At 32.6% G+C, this 18,551-nt stretch overlaps 4 protein-coding genes across 9 annotated transcripts in view; 2 read left to right on the forward strand and 2 right to left on the reverse strand.

Moving 5' to 3' along the window:
- dock (SH2/SH3 adaptor protein dock) overlaps positions 1–7,090 on the forward strand; it is a 24,233-nt gene extending 17,143 nt beyond the window's left edge. For all 5 annotated transcript variants that reach the window (XM_074138854.1, XM_074138850.1, XM_074138852.1 and 2 more), the window contains one exon: positions 963–7,090. In XM_074138854.1, coding sequence (XP_073994955.1) covers positions 963–1,172 — 210 coding nt within the window. In that variant the 3' untranslated portion in view covers positions 1,173–7,090. The remainder of the gene's footprint in view (positions 1–962) is intronic.
- Positions 5,866–14,124, reverse strand: Arr1 (arrestin 1). Of its 2 annotated transcripts, none has more exons than XM_074138861.1 (8): positions 13,935–14,124; positions 12,842–13,032; positions 12,449–12,627; positions 11,510–11,645; positions 11,003–11,160; positions 10,322–10,465; positions 10,106–10,235; positions 5,866–8,997 (listed from the first exon to the last, which is right to left on the reverse strand). In XM_074138861.1, exons 1-8 carry the CDS (start codon positions 14,041–14,043, stop codon positions 8,908–8,910), a joined length of 1,137 nt encoding a protein of 378 aa, XP_073994962.1. In that variant the 5' UTR covers positions 14,044–14,124; the 3' UTR covers positions 5,866–8,907. The 2 variants fall into 2 exon arrangements, with proteins under 2 accessions (XP_073994962.1, XP_073994963.1); XM_074138862.1 differs by lacking the exon at positions 13,935–14,124 and adding an exon at positions 13,166–13,309.
- Positions 14,125–15,295: 1,171 nt separating this feature from the next.
- The window catches only part of mei-W68 (meiotic W68), a 57,131-nt gene continuing 53,875 nt past the window's right edge, over positions 15,296–18,551 (forward strand). Inside the window, exon 1 of the transcript XR_012461532.1 lies at positions 15,296–15,313. The gene's annotated coding sequence lies outside the window, so the exon portion shown is untranslated. The remainder of the gene's footprint in view (positions 15,314–18,551) is intronic.
- Positions 17,010–18,551, reverse strand: part of LOC141459619 (uncharacterized) — a 36,609-nt gene continuing 35,067 nt past the window's right edge. The window contains exons 4-5 of the mRNA XM_074138868.1: positions 17,818–18,016; positions 17,010–17,512 (exon numbers count right to left, since the gene is read on the reverse strand). Of these exons, the coding sequence (XP_073994969.1) occupies positions 17,177–17,512; positions 17,818–18,016 (535 nt within the window). The 3' untranslated portion in view covers positions 17,010–17,176. The remainder of the gene's footprint in view (positions 17,513–17,817; positions 18,017–18,551) is intronic.

Consider the following 18,551-nt stretch of genomic DNA (forward strand, 5'->3'; position numbering starts at 1 on the left):
CAGTACTTCCTCTTAGTAGGTGTAAGAGCATGATGGCACTTCACAGCCACGTAGAGGAGCTTTAATCACTTCTTCGTGCTAAATTTTATCAAAATCGGACTAAGCTTTGTAGTAATATTGGTAATAATAGTTTTAGAAAGGGCCTTATTTGGGTGGGGCAAACTCCCCTCCTCATGAGGCACGACATCGAGACTTTTAAAGTGCAAATCTGTACAAAATTTCGATTCGAATGACACTTCATTCATGAAAATCGGTTCACGTGTCGATAATTTGCAACGATCGCTATACTTCCCCTTAACAAGTGTAAGAGCTGATCGCCGCTTTAATGTTACGTAGGGGAGCCCTAACCCTATCATCCTACCAAATTTTATCAAAATCGGGCCAAGATTTACAGAGTAATTAGTAATAATAATTTTGGAGGGGGCCTTACATTAAGGGGGCTAACTTTTCTCCCATTCGATGTACAGGGTCGAGACCCCCAAAAGGCACATCTACATAAAATTCCGAATCGAATGACACCTCATTCATGAAAATCGGTTCACGCGTTTAGGCGCTACGTTGTTTACAAAAAAGGTAACAACAACAACAACAACAACAACAACAAGAAGAACAAGAACAAGAACATTTTTTGAAAAAGCCGTTTTTGCTCATTTTCGGCAACTTTTTTCTCGAAACCTATTAGATCTGGGTGGTTGCAAAAAAATTACAGTTATAAAGGATGGTTTGGAGTAAGATTTAAAGAAAATTTGGGAATTTTATCTTTTATAGAAAAAGAGAAAAAAATTGTCAAAGTTGGGTGTTTTTCAACGTTACACTTTTTCGTGCAGTTTTTGATGGTCAACCCTTATACAACTGTCCTACCGGACAGTTTTAATAAGAATTCTTTCTTAAGGTTCTTTCAACTAAAGGTTGGCAAGAGAGAGTAAACACTGAAGTATTGATATTGTATGTTAATGTTGCAGATGGGTGATTATTCAGTTTCATTGAAAGCACCTGGCCGTAATAAACATTTCCGGGTACACGTGGACGGCGCACTGTACTGCATAGGACAGCGGAAGTTCCATACGTTGGACCAGCTGGTAGACCATTACCAAAGGGCACCCATTTATACTAATAAACAAGGTGACAAATTATATCTGGTCAGGCCATTACCTAGAGCGAACAACAATTAAAAATAATAATAATATATTTAATTACATACATATAAATACAAAAGAAAAAAGGTCGCTTTTATTTTACTAACTTACAACAATAATAATATTAATTTATACAAAGAAAAAAAACAATCGCCAAATATAGCAAGTTCTATAGAACGCCTGCTGCAATTGCTGATGCTGATTTGTTTTTCTTTTTGTAAAATAAATTGAAGAAGCTCTCAAAATTCTCTTTAGCGGCCTGACTTTTTTTCTTTTTTAATTAATGTCGGGAAATTGATGGTCTTGTTTTCTTTTTTTTGCCTGTAAATTTCAGGCATTTTGCTCTCTCTGAGATGGTAAACAGCGGAGAGAGAAAAATCACTTTTCAATTTTCATTCTTTTGAAGAGATTCGCGTGATATTGCTGCCTTACATTTTCGACCTGTTAGCCATGTTTAACCCCTGTAATAACCCTGGTTCAGCCTGTATTTTCCAATTTAATAATCTCGGAAATATGCAATACTGATATAAACTGATTATTGAGCTCGTGTAACTTTTAACACAGTTTTATGTGTCTGTGGGAAGGTGCAGTTTACAAGTTTTATGGTAGTGTCACTGCCTCCATTTTCATTCAAATACCTGATTTAGTTATTATTTATTCGTTTATTTACTTTGCAATATGTGAAAATAAATATATAAAATTATCAAAGTTGGGTGTTTTCTTCCAACGTTATGCTTTTTCGTGAAGTTTTTGACGATCAACCCTTTTACCACTGTCTATACCTGGACAGTTTTAAAACTTTTAAATTTTATTGAATATCATAAAATAATAATTTTTAAATACAAATTGATCTACAGAGCTTTTTACACTACCATCCTTGCGGCTGTTGGTAAGATTTAATAAAAATTATTTAAGGAGAAATGGGTTCTCTACTTGAAATAGGTTGCCGACCCCTTGTCCTGGGCGATCAAAAAAAAAAAAAATCTCCCTTCCCTTTTAAAGAGAAGTAGATAGATCAATAAGCAGAGCCTGTAAGCACAAAATGAGATAAAATCCTAGTTGAACTAACATAAGAATATAATAAACTTACAAAAAAAAACAAACATTTAATGCCCGTATTTTACTGCATATTTTTCTCGAATCTTTTACCATCTCACAGCTGTTTACAGCCCAAAAATTTACTGGCAAATAAAGAAATTGTATTTTTTTTTTTGTACTGTGAGAAACAAATACATACTTTATTATTTATTTAAATTATAAACAATATTTTATGTAACAGAATTTAAGAAAATACCTTTTAAAGATAACTAATTCTTTTAGAACTATTTTTTATTTTCTCTCTAATTTATTTAAATAATAATAATAATAATAAAACTGAAAATCTCTTAAAAAACAATTTTAATAATAATGTAAATATCATGCTTGTTCTGTGTTTTGTATATGTATGTATGAGTGAGCGTGTATGTATATATAAAAATAATATTATTATATAATAATAATAATAATAAAAATAATACATTATTATATATTTAATTTAAAAAAAAAAAACAAATTTATGCAACATTTTAACGTAATGTATGCTAAAGTCATTTATTCTTTATTCCGAAACAAAGAAGAATTAAACAGAATTAATTTAAAAAAATGAAGTCTAATGATATCAGTTATTTATTTCAATATCTTTAGAATAATAAAAAGGTAAAGAAATTTGTCCTCTAATCTACGCTATTCTTTTTTTTTTATACTAATAGAACTTTATACTACTGTAAATTTAAACAAGCTTTTCTGCCATTTTTTATTGATTTATCGATATTTTTTTTATCGATTTCTTGTTTATCTCCATTAAAGATACCAGTAACCTTGGATATAGGTTAAAAGACTTAGCTAGCCTGAAAAGTAGGGGAAAAAAAGATTACTCCTAGTAAAAAGAAGCATTGAAATAATACACAATAAGATGTACATGATTTGTGAGAGTCGGTCGCCTGATGACAAAAAAGTTGAAAACAGTCGTCGGCTAATAGTCTAGATATAGCTAAGTATAGCCAGAGGCTGTGTGGAAAATTCATTGATTAACCCCTTGACATTTATTTTACCATTTTTTTTTGCAATTTATGGTAGTTCGTGGTACAAATATTTAAAGCTGTAAATCACTGGTACCACAATAGCCACTGGTAGCGAAAGCGGTTAGAAGCGAAGGCGGCCTCCCCGTAGCTAAGATTTATTGCGGTGGTGCTGGGTTCGATTCCTGGTCTAAACATTGGATTTTTTTTTTTTTTTACGAGAAGTGTACTTTAAAAATGTAAAGTATGTTTGTTTAGTCGCCCGCATCTACGACTATCCAATTTGGTAGTTGGACGTGAAGCTCGTCTGAAAATAAAAGGCATTACTTTGTTTCACATTTTTTACTACTAGAACCCATTATAACACTACTAGTCCTAATACACAGGTGTTCATAACGAACATCCTCTCCTTAATGTTTTTATCTCATGCTACAAATATTTTTGGTAGTTTGGGATATTTAGGTTTCATGGTTGTTCATAGGTGTTTAATTGTATTTCAACTGACAAGATCAAATATTTTCTAGACATTAAGTATATAGTGTATTCCCAGGGGGCCTTTTTTTTGTTCCCTAGGGATATATACTCGTACTGAAGAAGCTGGATGGGGCTACTATGAGATTGTTTCTGGAGAGCTATGAAAGCTGATCCTTCCTTTCATTCCCGGAGTAAAAGTATTGTACATACTTAACCTATCCTCAACTATAGTTTTTGCAGTGTAGAGGCCTTTCAGAGCTTCTTTAGCTTATCACGGTTCTCCGTTCCCTCCAGTCCATCTCTTTAACCCTAATCCTCTTTATCATTACTCCTCACAACAGGCTCTTCTTGAAAAGACCACTATGTCTACATTCCCTTCCACTCATTACTTCATATACTCTTTCTGGCCACTCAGTCTTTGGGCATCCTAGTAACCTGCCCAAATCACTCCACTGATTAGCTCCGAATTGGTCCACCACAGTGTTCCATACCCAAATTCATTCGGATGTGACATTTCTAAGCTGATGTATCCTCCCTCTGGCTTTTTAGCCTTGTCTTTAGAATCCAAGATTCGCTGGAGTACGTTAAAATTGACTAGGAACCCTTGTCCTTTGTAAATCGCTCTCTCAGCCTTTCAAGGAATCTTTCTCTTTCCTATTTTGACGGAAAATAGATGTTTTTTGAACTTCCTAAGTCAGAAAAATATTTTTCAATTTATTATTATCATACGAGTATTTTGTTTTAAGAAAGTTCGTGTATATGAACTATGTGTCTCAAAACAAAGTACAGAAAGTTGAAAACTTTGGGTTTTTCGATTTGATCACTCATCTGAGAGTTTTATAAATTTTTATTTGATTTTTCTTTAAATTTTCTTGAAAATGGGATCCAAAAATGAATCTTTAGTATTCATAACATCAGATTTTAGTTTCCTTCAACAGCTGATAACTTTTAAGTAAAAATTTAGAAGGCAGAAACTTGTTTAATTTCTTTAGTAAATCGTTCTTTTTTCTATGTTTAAACGCATGATTAAAAAAAAACAAAACAAACATTCCTTAATCAGTAATCATAATTAACCTTGTAGTAATACTATAAACTAATTTTTTGATTGTCAACTAGTAAGTAACCATTTTATAATGTTAGGGTAATAACCTATTTAAATTTTAAATTAAAAAAAGAACTTGACTAAAGAAAAAAGACCGAAATTTGTACAATGTAAACAGTGATCTGTGTTTTACATCCAAATGTTTTACTTAAAGTTGCTGTAGGTTTAGGATTTTAAGCATAATCAAAACTAAATCAAGAAACAATCAATTTTTATTAATAAGTTATGGCCACAATATAGAAATTGGAACAAAGTAACATGACAATATAATGGCGGACTAATTACATTTTTTATTTTAGATTGTTCATTGTATATTTTTATTTTGTTTGTTCGATTATATGGTAAAGTGCAAGAAAGGAAGGTATCAATATGGCTATCCTTCCCAATAATTTGCTACCAACTTAAAAATATTTACCTTATCTCGATTACTTATTTAATCGATACATTATATTCTCTCTGTTCACTCATTTAGGGTATCTGGTACCTGAGAATGATTGATTATGCGATCCCCTTGGATGTTCCCAGTTTTTATTTTCTATAAAATTATTTTTTTTTAACTCCCTAGTTGGTACGACCTTTAAAATATCTTGGGAGAGGTACAATGGACTCGTAATCGAGTTGTAATCCCTGGTTGCCAGGCTTCCCCCTTCTCTTACTAGAACTTGTAAGGGAAGCTGTATCAACTTCCATGATATCTCAGTAACTTAGGGAATGGCATGATTTACCCTCTACGGAGTAGATTATCCCTAATTTCTGACTAACCTCTTTATCTGCGGCTTTCTTGGACGGCCCTGTAGGAGGTAATATTCTGCATAAAAAAAAATCTTATTAATTTGTAAAACCATTAAGATAGACCCCCCCCATTCTAGAAAGTGTCTGTATATAGATTCTTGCACAATTTGTGATAGAGAAGGGATAAATTGATAAATGGGATGATAATCCCATGAAGTATTTTGTTTAAAAGTGCGATAAAAGTAAGTTCTTTATTTCTTTACTATACAAAACTTAAGCAGTGAATCTCTATTAAGTGACTGTTCAAGTCCAGGATTTGGAGTTTTTGTTTTTCTTGTTCAGCTTCTGTTGCTTTCGTTCTCTAATTTTAAAGGGGCGGCCTTTAGTTTTTTTTTTTTTTTTTTTTTCAAGGGGGCGTAAGAGTTTAGGCTTCTTCTGTTTGGTCATCCGTGCTTGCAATATAAGTACATAAGTAAAAACATTGTCGTGGCTGATACTTTTAAAGTTAATATTTGGATGAGGTTAAGTCCATTATTGATCCTTTTCATAAGCACAATTACCAATTCAATTTTGTTGAATATTTTGCTTTAACTGTGATTTAAAAAAGAAATTAAGTAAGTCAATTTAAAAGAAAAACAAAATTTCATTTGAAAACATAAAGGTTACGTGAAAATATCGTATGGTATTGGTTGGTTTATTTAATGTAAAGTGTTAACATTAACATTTATTAATTAATTGATTCCTGAAAAAAAATAAAAATTGATTGAAAATCTTTTAAAATTTAATTTAAAAAAAACAAACAAACAAAAACAAATGCTTACTAGAATTCAAGATTATCTAGTCGTAAACATTATTTGGAAGAAAATTTGGGTAAGGTTAAAATAGATGTACTTTAATTTCCAGCTGTCTCATAATAATGGCCTCTTTATCACCTTTGCCAAGTGAAAGCTCGTCAAAATATATATTTTTTAAAATTTTGCAATACTCATTATTTTGTTCATGAAAGTGGAATATTATTAATTATTAAAAAGAAAAAAATATGTCGTTAAAGAATGTTTTAGAAATTTTTTTTTATTTTTTTTGTTTGTAAATAAGTTATTTGTATATTTTGCTTCTTCATTTCTCATTTAATTAAGTCAGCAGTGTAAAATGAATCATGGTTCAGTGTTTACTAAAATGAAAAAGAAAGGACTTTGCCATCTATTCTTTAAAGTTATATTCGTAGTGTTTTGATGGGAAAATAAAATAATTCAGAACCAAAGAGGGGAAATTCAAGATTTTTTTTTGTGATAAAAAAGAAAGAAAGGAAAAAACGAATAAAATAATGGAGTAAAATGAAGAGGAATTTTAGGAAAAAACAAGGCCAAGTAACCATTTTTTTATTTTTATTTAATAAAACTTAGAATTATATATTTTTTGTTTTGTTTTTATTAACTTAGTGATTGGATGTCAAAATAAATTTAATATAAGTATTAGAATTTTTTAAATAATATTTAAATTAAAAAGGATTATGTATATTTTACTTTTGTAATCAATTTTGGAACGTGTGTGTGAGTTGCTGTGTATGAGAAATAAATGTTTTTCCATTTTTATTTTCAAAATGTAGCCTAAGTCCTACTTTAACTTCATTTTTTAAGTTTTTTTTTTTAAATAAATGTGAAATTCCGAGTTATTTTCTTTTTTACTTTATTATAGTTTTCTTTCTTTTAAATTCGTCAAATGTAAAATAAATTCAGTTTTCCTTACAGTTATCTGAATGGATTGTTCTCTAAATTGCTCAATTTTTTTTATTATTTACTTCACGTGATCACAACGTTAAGTTCTTATACAATTTTTTTTTTTCTTTTAAATAAATACAATATATATATATTCCAAATTTTTGTACAATAGAAATAATTCAATAAATTTTTCTTCATTTGATAGTATATTTCATGGAGTTTGTGAATAATACGTTGGTTATGAATTAACATTAACAGGAAATATGGCAACGTTACTTGCAAAGCAACAGTTAGCTGTTTTACAAGTTGATCTTTGTGATTGTATGTAGCGCTTTAAAAGGAACAAAACGTATCCTAACTTGATGTTTGATTCAACTTAGACTTTTAACCTTGAACTGAAGCTGCTGGGAGATTTACTCTTTCCAGTGAAGGTGGCTGAAAGCAGAACAGAACGTCTGAGAAGAATATGACATCCAAAATGCACTTCTAGATATTCCTGTAGGAAGACTTTGCCCAAATTAAGTGAGTTGAGTGCAAGGCCTGATAACGTAAATAGGCTCTGCAGTGAAGAGCGAGGAGCAGTTATTTAACTCCGTAGTCCAATTCGAGCCACTCCCGTTTCAGATGTTCTACGGATGGCTTTCCAAAAAAAAAATTTGGTGACTAGAGGAAAGGCTTACTATTCCGGTTGCCTTTGGAGGCTCTGTAGTCGATACCAGCGACTTTCAGTGCCATCTATCGTTCGACATGATTCACTTGATACCCTATGGTGCTGAACCTTAGTTATTTGGTTCATTAAACCTATAAATACTTGCATTCTTCAACTGCCAATGCACCCGATTGTGTACATTGTGTGAATATCACAAATTATGTTAGCATACCTTGAAGAACAGGCAAAACACTTCCTCCGTAGCGAAGTCTACACTTTTAAGTTGGTAGTAATTTATTTATTTTTATTTTTTAATGATTTAAGGCGCGTCAACATCTCAGTTTATTGGCGCCCGGAGCTTCTTTCAGTGCACTGCCGGCCTCCGAACAGAATTCTCTCTTTATAGACAGCACTGTCCATCACCGGACAGTGAGCTGTAAGAAGCTCCTAGCAAGAGAAAATCTAAGGGTCAGCAGCTGGATTCGAACCCGGGACCTCCGCGTGGAAATCCAATACGCTAACCGCATAGCTAATTCCTTCCCTAGTTGGTAGTTCTATAAAAATTTGAAATTTTGGTTTTCTTATAGTTGTAACAAGAAGTTGGGCAACTATTTTACCCCTGTTTTTTCTATTTCCGTTTTTAGGGGGACCTCATAACATTCATTTCCAGAAACAAAAATTCTACGTCAAATAGTATATTTTCCTTTTCCGCACAATTTACATTATTACGTACAACAATTTAGGTAACTTTTTTTTTTTAAATAAATAATTTAGTAGATGTAGTTTTCTATAATTTGTAGGACTTTTTGCAGTCTTCATAAATACTAATAATAATAATTTTACAATTAGAAATTAAAAAATGAATAAATTTAAATAGAAGCTAGTTTTGACATCTTGGGAATACTTATAATTTTTCAAATTCAATTCTTCTAGATAGGCTACTACATTTCCAATTTCCAATTTATTTTTTCTTGAGGAGCGCCGATGTTTGCCAAGAAATGACAGTTTCAAATTTATTCAGTTAAATATTTGAATAAATTTATAAAGCGTCAGTATCTATTGAATTTTGACGAAATGTTTCCACATCTGCTTGACTATCAGCGTGTATCAACTTTGGTTTGGCGTTTGGCTGGAAAATAAATAAACATACGGATTTAGTTACGAACCCATTGATCGAGTGTTCTACTCTATGAAAATGACTGAATTCTTCAAACGCCTACAGTTTGTTCGTCAAAAACACGTGATCATTTATTCTCCTCATACTCGTATTATCTGTAGCTACTGACCTAGCTTTCCATCAATGTATAAAAAGGAAGTATTACATTCGAGTACATTTTCTATTTTGTATTTATCCGGAAATACACGTTCTTATGTACCCTGAATAAGAAGAAAATTATTTTTTTAAATTGAGTGACGGAATCATCATATTTTTTACATTTTGGAAACTTAGTTTCACATTAGTTACTATTTTTAACCAGTTAAGCGTGGAATTTAGTTTTAGAAAAAAACCAAGCGCAGTGTGCGGAATTAAAATCAGACAATGACGTGTATACACGTGGAACGTAGGACAAAAACAACCAAAAGTTTACAAAAACGTCATTATAGTCACTGCAAGCGACTTTTTCTGCAATCTCTCTGCGGCTTGGGATTACTACAAAGCATTCTGTGCTCTTTCAAAATCTTGTACCGTCTTCACGTATGCGTTTGCTCTCTAGTTAACTAGGGACGCACAAGAGCTTTTACAAGGAAGAAAAGAGCACAAAATGAAATCATGCTCGAACTGAGGTCCTGAATCTCTATCTAAGGTAAAAAACAACATTGCACAGGGGTTGAGAGCTTCTATTTGTGTGCGTAATTCCCCAATCTCTAATGCGAAGGACTAAACATGCGTGTTATACACGTCAAACACACTTGGACAGGTTAATATTATATAGTTAAACCATCTGGAAGAGTTATAGATCAAATTTATGCAATTATCGTGAAAAGTACAAAAGAAAATATTAGGAGACCTTTTCGACAAAATCTTATAAAAACTAAAAAAATGTATTCAGTAAGGAAGTACTTTCGTTAAACTGGTTTTCTGACCAATACCTTATTGTTAGTACTTTATCGATATGTCATTTAAAATTCTTTCGATTATTTTATTCTTTATAACGAGACGCGAACTCTAGTATTGCTTTCTTTTTACGTCTCTCAAAGATAAATTTGGATATTATTAATAAAAATCTTATCCTTACCTTAGGATGCATTAAAATCACCGGAAGTTCAGCAGCCAATTCTCCACTCAGTGCTCCCAAATATAATTTCACCTTCACTGTGTAGGACACAATAATTCCAAAAGCATCTTTCTGGTCCGGAGATGCTAGGCTAATGAAGAAGAGGGTTATTAATTAAAAAACTAAGAATACTAAATATAAAATTAGTTAATCTCACAATTAAAAAAACTAACTTACAGCGTTGACGATGCTAAATTCGTATCCTGTCTCTTCAGTTGGCCATCTAGAGCGATTCCCCTACGATCCTTGTTATTGGTCAGCTCAGGTATCAAATAGATAGTTTTTTGTAAGGAAGATCCTGGCTGTAATGGACAACCTTCACTGTGAACAGGTAAAAAACATAAAATTGTATTAATACTTCTGAAGTATGTTTAAAGGGGAACGCAGGAAATTCGAAAATTATTATTATAAAAAGAGCATTTAACGCTAATAACTTTTTTACTGAGAATATTGTGAAGCTGTCAATAAAAGTTTTGGTAGACATAATCACTATGAGACCAATTTTTGTGTGTATTTCTCTAGAAATAAATCTGTGGCTTGGTGCAAGAAGTGCCAATGTCACAAAAGGATTACGAGTGTACCTCCTCTTTGGTTTACCTGAAGGGGGGGAAATATTGATGCTAAATTTTGACATTGGCACTAGTACGTTTTAGTAACTCAGTTACTACTTTGAAATTGACTTCGGCACTCCTTGCAAGAAAAATTTTGATGGTAAATATATCAAAACAGATTTTTTACTCATTTTTACCAAAATCCGACATTGGCACTTCTTGCACCAAACCACATAAATAATTGCATTGAAATTGTAACTATTCACGTTTTGCGCAAAATATTTTACCAACAGTGCTAAATATTTACTCAGTTTCAACGCTGGCTATAGTCGAACGATACTGTCCATTTTGAAATAAAGTCACATCGACACCTTGCTGTACCATCGCTTTAATTTTCTTCACCACCTTGTTGCTGTTGTTCCTTATACAGATGTTACTAGTTATCTTCTCACCATGGTGATATACCTATAAAAAAAAGAAATGGTAAAACATTACAGTTAAAAAAAAAGTCACGAGATACTTGCATGTTGTAGCATTATCTTGATTTGTCTTGTATCACCAACTATTTTTCATGAAACGGTAGGCAGATACAGAGCTTTATCTTTGGTCTTTATATCATTTTTACTCTTCATTTTCACAAAAACATCAGCAACATGCACACCTATTTGATATAAAAAAAAGAAGAGAAAACGAAGCTACATGCCTCCGTATCCGTTTGTATCACTGTGCAATAATTAGAAGATACAGTATCGTACACTTTTTTTTTTTTTACAACATGAAACAACATCCCTATATTAAACAGTAAACAACCTACCTGTTTATCCAGAACAACTTCTAGTTCCAATTCACCAGGACTGAGCATGAAATCTTTACGAACTACGGTGCACGGTTGACGTCCTGCTTTGGACGGAGCATATTGCACCTTACGGATGCCCAATGACACTGTACTCCTGTACAATTTTATACACAATATTGACCTTCTAAATGCTAAAGGGAGGTTAAATTGCTAACAGTAGGTTAAATTTCGTAACAGGTTAAATTGCAACAGTAGGTTAAATTTCGTAACAATAGGTTAAATTGCAACAGTAGGTTAAATTTCGTAACAATAGGTTAAATTGCAATGGTAGGTTAAATTTATAACTGCCCCCTCCTATAAAAGAATACAACAGTAGTCCAAACATTTCCACTTGAGAGTTTTAAAATTTTAAAACTTGTGAAAATGAACAAAGTGTCAAACGTTTCTAAGTATGTATATGAAATAACTGTATAAAATAAAAAAACTAGACTATTTTTGGAGAAATTTTGCGGAATAAATAAAGAACTGTTGAACGTATAAAGTACAAACTGTATATATCATTTGGACGCTGCCCGCTTTAGTGAAATTGATCAGAAGGAAGTGTCGCTTTTCCGAACAGAATTTTCATCTTTTTATTTATGTTAGGTTTTTCTCGACATCGTGTACAACAGTTTTCTTTAAATTTCTCGTAAGTATGTGGATCTAGCTACGTTTTTCTGAGAGAACTAATTTACGCTGGTTAATGTAGAGGGAATAAAGAATCGAAAGTTTTCTTTGAAATTGTTGCATTAACTACACATATCTACACTGTAATTTTGGTTTTAAACTATTTTCCGTGAAAAAGGCCTTTGTTTTTCTTTTTTGGTAGAAACAGTGCAAAGACTCAATAACAAGCTTAAAGTGTCATTATTTTTTTTCCCCCAATACTGTTCGTAAATTGTAGTTAAATTTAGAAACCTGCGATGCGATCTATCGCCTTCATGTTCTCCAACGAATAATTTCACATAGTACTGGACTCCACATGGTTCTCCCTGGTCTTGTGCTGCTGGTTGGATGGTGATTGATGCTGGAGAATTTTGTGGTAGTTCAAAAAAGAATGGAAAACTGTTTGGTCCAAGTTTCTTTAATAATCGTTCCTGCAAAAAAGGTGAAGAAAAAGGTAGCTCATATTTCTGGTTATTTATTTATTTTTGTTAGGGTAGATTAATAAATGACCTCGCTCCACAGCAAGGAATTGAGATACAAAAACATGCAAAAATTAGGCGTTTAACACGCCTGTTCCTACAAACTTCACGATGTCAGTGAAGAACGATTTGGATAGCTTCAATTTTCAGTCTTTGTCGCACTTACCTGCAATTTAGTCAAATTGTACTCTCTTTTCTCGGGAGGTGGGTAAATCTGTGCCGAACAAAGGAAGAGATCTTTTTGAAAATTCAGTCCCATCACTTCATCCTCTTCACGACCATATCTGAAACTGCACACCACTTGTCCAAATATTTTCCGATCAGTCAGATAGCTGGAGTCCAACAGGACTACTCCGTCTGTAATTAATTTTTAAAAAAATTATGATAACCATTATAATTGAAGAAACATTTTATCACTGTTCAGAATTCTGTTTGAAACAAGCTTGCAGATTCTTCGTCGGTAGAATGCATTTTTTAAACTATTCCTTACCATTTGAAATAGATATCACTATTAATACGCAGGAAATATATTTACAACAAAATAAAATAAAGCAAATTGGTTGCTTAATGTACTCAGAAACAGAAACCTAGTAGTTGAAGAGAAGAGACTTGGTTAATCCAGTGCGTACTAAATTGCCAACGGGGATCTCTCTCTAGATTTTCTTTTTCTAGAAGCTTTCTTACGTATGTAGATGGACTTTGTTGTTGAAATACTTTCTTAAAAAGTTGTAGATCAACACCAATTAGAATATTAAGTTTGAAGAAAATCATTTTTAAAATTGCCCCCCCCCTTAAAAAAGTGAAAAATTCATTCAGTAAAATGGTTCACCCGGTTGTGCGATTAACATCTAACTGAGCATTTTTAGCGTTATATAAAACCATTCTTCATAGTATAAGATTTCAGAAAATAAAATCGTACATTTTTCTGAAATGGTCTGTAAGAGGCAAGCGTAATAATTCTCTCATTCTCAGAAGTATCCTTAACCTAACTTTACTGGGAAAAAAATGCGCGTTGCTAGGCAACCATTCTGTTTATTTTTTAGAAAGTCAAGTTCAGCTTCTTTCAAATTTTTCCCTAATTTTGGCAACATTTTGTTCACACACACTCAAAATACTAATTTCTAAAAACTATCTGACCCCCAGGGATTGTAAAAAACAGATTTTTCCCATTGAAAACTTGGAAATAGAAAATTTTGACATTATCGCCAATACTTTTCTTACCGAGTGAGAAGGAAGTGAATAGTACAGACAAACGATACCTATTGGTTCAACAGCCGAGACGTGGTCCACAAAGTCCCGCTTGCCCAGATATAAGGTTAGTTTACCATTTGGTGCAGTTTTTTTGAAAACTTTAAAATTTGCTACCATTTTTTTCTTTTTTTAAAAACTCAAAAGACACAAACACAACTAATAAAGAATACTCTATTGAATAGCTTAAACTCACTTTACAATACTATTCGTACAATCTGCTCTATATATGGTGTTAATGTGTGGGGCTTCACTAAACCATTTATAATATAATAATGGGATTATTTTTATGGCTTCCTCGCGTGAAAAACAACTATAGTTTTCCACTTATATTTCATAAATTTGTGTCATTAAATGAAGGCAGGCGGTGGCATTTTGGTTTGGAATTCGTAACTTTTCAACTACTATTGTACTTGTGTACAATAACTACAGTATGAAAAAAGGCTTGGTAATCACGATTTTTGGGTTCACCGAAAATATCTTTCTTTGAGGGATTAAAGCTTCAAGGGTTAACTAATTATTTTTCATTCAACATTTTGCTTACGTGTATACACGTATTCACACCATCTAATCTTAAAATTAGAATGAGTTCTTTGATATCTGCAGTGCTTGAAATCGTTCTCTTTGGTACTGTTCAATTTTTCAATTGATCTGGGCGACCACCTAAAAAGACTTTTACCATACTCGTACTTTTTAATGGACTACTTTCTTCTCAGAACATTATACTCCTTCGATCAGAGAGTTATCTAACAAATCCAAGTGGATTCGGTAACTTATAATCCATTTAATACATACAATTCTTGGAAGAATTGTGAGATTTACATTCTATATAACACACAAACTGGGCCAAATCCTGTGCAGTTAATTTAAAAAGTTAACACTTAGATTTTCCAGATCAGATAAAAGATAAAGGCTATTTCATTAAATTGTAGATTACAAGTGAAATATTGGCTACAAGAAATAGGTATATTGTTTATAAAGTAATTAATACCAAAATTAAATAATTTATGCTTCGTTCTAATTTTTTTTTAAATGTACATAAGGTTATTATTAAAATGTTTAAGATATATGTACATTTTAATGAATTTATTTTAACGTTGAAGAAATGAAAGCTAGCAGGCTTTCAATTTTCATGCTGCCTAGCGTCAAAAGCTTAAACTAACACTTTCTTATTAGTTACAGAAAAATCCGCTAGACGTGTGGAGTTATGGTAATTTGCAAAGGTAATTAATTTGTTATAAGCTTAATGGCACTGAAATCGATTCAATTCTAGGCTCTTCTATTTTAAGGGGAATTTTAGTTAACTCCTACCTTCCTAGGCTTGGCTTCTTCTAACTTAGCGATTTCTTTCCTATTTTGGAGGGCTGAAATAAAGGACAAAAGCAACTGAGTAAGTTTTCAATACTATTTTTGCTTGTGTCCAACATAATAGGGCAACTTTAAAGAAGCGAATTTTCACGTACACAGGGGGCTTTTTCATAAAGGGCACTTTTTTTTGGTAACGTTTTCTTAGGGACACTTTTTTTTAAAAAAAAAAAGCTTTCAGGAAATCAGCTGTGACGAGTTTCCTAATTTATTGTTCCTCCCAGTTAATTCTCTTCTAAGTGCACAATATATACCTATTGATCATCTTCTAATAAATCACTTTTTTGCCGACTCTGAGGACTACCAACGGACTTAACTCTAGCAATAGACAGACTTAAAAAATTCTGCAGCAAATGGAAAATTAAAATTAACCACTACAAGACAAACGCTATACTCTTCACCAAACGCATACCCACTTTTAACCAACAAATCAGATGTAATAACACTCTCATTTCCGTGGTCTACCCACGTTCAGTACTTAGGGGCTAACTTTAGAAAGACAAACTGACTTTCACTACTCCATGTTCAGGACAAAGTAAACGCAGGCAAACTGGACTACAACGACTATTATTTCCTCTACTCTCACGTCACTCCAAAATGACTGTAACTGACAAACTACTCCTTTACAAAGTAGTCATAAGTAGCCGATGTTGCTCTTACGCCTGCTCCGCCTGGAGCCTGAGTTGTAGTAGCAACATCAAGCAATTTCTGAGACTCGCAACAGACTCTCCACGACGACTCACTAGAATTGACTCACTACACGAGACTTCGTCCATTACTCCCCCGTACACTCCTCTATCCAAAATCGTCTGCTCAAACTCCTTTCCATCCTAGAATGCCATACCAATCCACTATGCCGCGACATAGCCTCCTACAGATCCTTCTACAACATACAGGACACAGAAGACTAAAACATATCCTACTCTAACTCTCTACCACTAGCTGCAGGTTTTTCCTCTCCTTTTTCCCCTGCATTCCAAATCCTCCTCACCTAACTTTTCTCTTTCTTCACTCAGTTAAGAAGGTTGAAATGTTTTTTATACATTTATACTTCTATATTTATTTTATGTATATATTTTTTATAATAAATATTTATTCTATTTCTACTCTGAGGTCTTCAAAAAAAATAGGATATTTCTAGTGACAACACAATTTAAAAAAAAAAAAATTGACATTCTATTCTATTCACCACAACTTGTAAAAGCAACTAAGAAAGTTAATAAAAAATATTGTCGGTGCTGACATCAAGTGGCCAAATTCAACACTAAACTGAAAATATAAATAATAAATGTTCCAAGGCACCAGCAAATAAAAACTTCATTTATTTTTTTTTAATTTATAAAATTTATATTTAAATAAATAATAATGATTACATACAATAAAGGAAGAAAATCAGTCAATTTATTAACATGTACAAAAAAGCAATAGTTTTTTATTTTTACAGCTTGGGATAACAAACCTGATTTGGAATGAGCGTCATTTCCATTTTGAGCAACAAACTTGAAAATTTAAAACTATAATTACATTCATATTCTTCTTATATTTTTTTTATTTAAATTGAACTTTAAATTAATTTAAACACCTCTTTTGAACACTACCATGGAAGTACATGTAAGTTTTAATCTTTATTTAAGGCAGTGAATTTTTATTAGCCAATTATTATTTATAAAATATGAATTTATTTATTTAAATTCCCTTATTTTTTGGACTTATTTACATAGTTTTAATAGATAATGTAAATTTTATTTGTTATTAATTTTTACAAATAAGATAATGGACTAAAAAGGAATATCACATGAGATTACTCGTTGGCATGGTAACAACACAAACACACACACTGAGGTATACAGATTCCGCAATTGATTTTTTTTGTTTGTTTAAAGATTCTTCAATTCAACGGCCTTATAGTTATGCTAATGGTAACCTGATCGTCAGAATTCCTCCAAGGTGATAGTAGGCCGTCACAGCTGATGAACAACTCTTTAGATTTACCATGGTTGACAGAAATTGGCATGATACCTTTCATTGTACGACTACTTGAGCATACTTCTAGCCAGGCGCCAAACTTTGGTCCGTTGTTCAGTTTTGTATTGGTTGACACCGTTACACCGGAGAATTCCAGACGTAATCGTTTCTTTTGCAAAGAAATCTGACAGAGAAATAATGAAGCGTACGATGCTAAAGAGACAATATACTGTCTGGTTTTTGTGGAACTTGCACGAACCTGCAAACAGATCAGAAAAGACTTATTATTTAATATTTCTGACTTTTTTTTTTTACAGAATTACTCGTTCTTTTTAGTAACGTTGCATAATAATCGAGTCTACTACTTAATTTCTCGGAGACTTGCAAAGTATTAGTAATGTTCAGATTCGGAAACTTTGTCTTATTCAGAGACTTTAAAAACGAGTATTTTCAGTAAAAAGTTTTCAAAATTAAAACTTTGCCCGATTCCAGTAACTTGCCTAACCGCGAGTGATGAAAGAAAAAAATGCGTATGTATGTACAAAAACAACCCTAATCACTTACTTTACTACGAAATCCACCAATTTCCACGGTGATACTAGAGCCGACCAATACGGACACCTGGTGCGAGACTTCCAGGTGTGTGGCCAGCTCGCTGACGTCGCCTTTCCAGTTGCAGGTGGCCGCCAATAGACAACTTCTCCAACAGTTCTCTGGACATATGGTCGAACTATCTTCTCTCGGCTCTTTCAGTTTATCTTCTCTGTACAACAAGAATAGAGGATATTTTTAGAGAATGGCATTGACTAAGTAGTATGGAGATCGCCTCTTGTAGATAACTGGCGGATGAAAGGTTATAATGTAGCAGGTTATTTTATCTGGGTAGTGTTAGAGAGGACGAATCTCCAATTATTGTGAAGTATGTCTTCCTAATGAACGTCTCTGAACATTGGACTTTTTATTTATATTTATTTCTTGACTTAGACATAATAAACAATATCTAAAGTCACAGCTACTAGAATCACAGTCAGGAATTCAGGTCTTGAAAACATGTCGGATTATGTCTCACTAGGAAGGTTCTTCTTGAAAAAATTGAATTTAGTGAGTATCTGCCTCTTTAGGCCCCACAGGTCCAACGACACAGGTGGAAAAATGTTTCTTAGAAATTGGTCACTAGTCTACAGCTACTTGGGGCTACAAGTTCTTCAGATAGACATGACAGACAAGAATTAATCAAGGAAGAAAGGTTCGTGGATTGTAGGGCTTACGAACAAATATTTGAATCCAACCGGTTTTAC

The sequence above is a fragment of the Rhodnius prolixus genome, unplaced genomic scaffold (genome assembly GCF_049639745.1).
Source record: "Rhodnius prolixus isolate KJV_2025 unplaced genomic scaffold, Rpr scaffold_17, whole genome shotgun sequence".
Classification (NCBI taxonomy): domain Eukaryota; kingdom Metazoa; phylum Arthropoda; class Insecta; order Hemiptera; family Reduviidae; genus Rhodnius; species Rhodnius prolixus.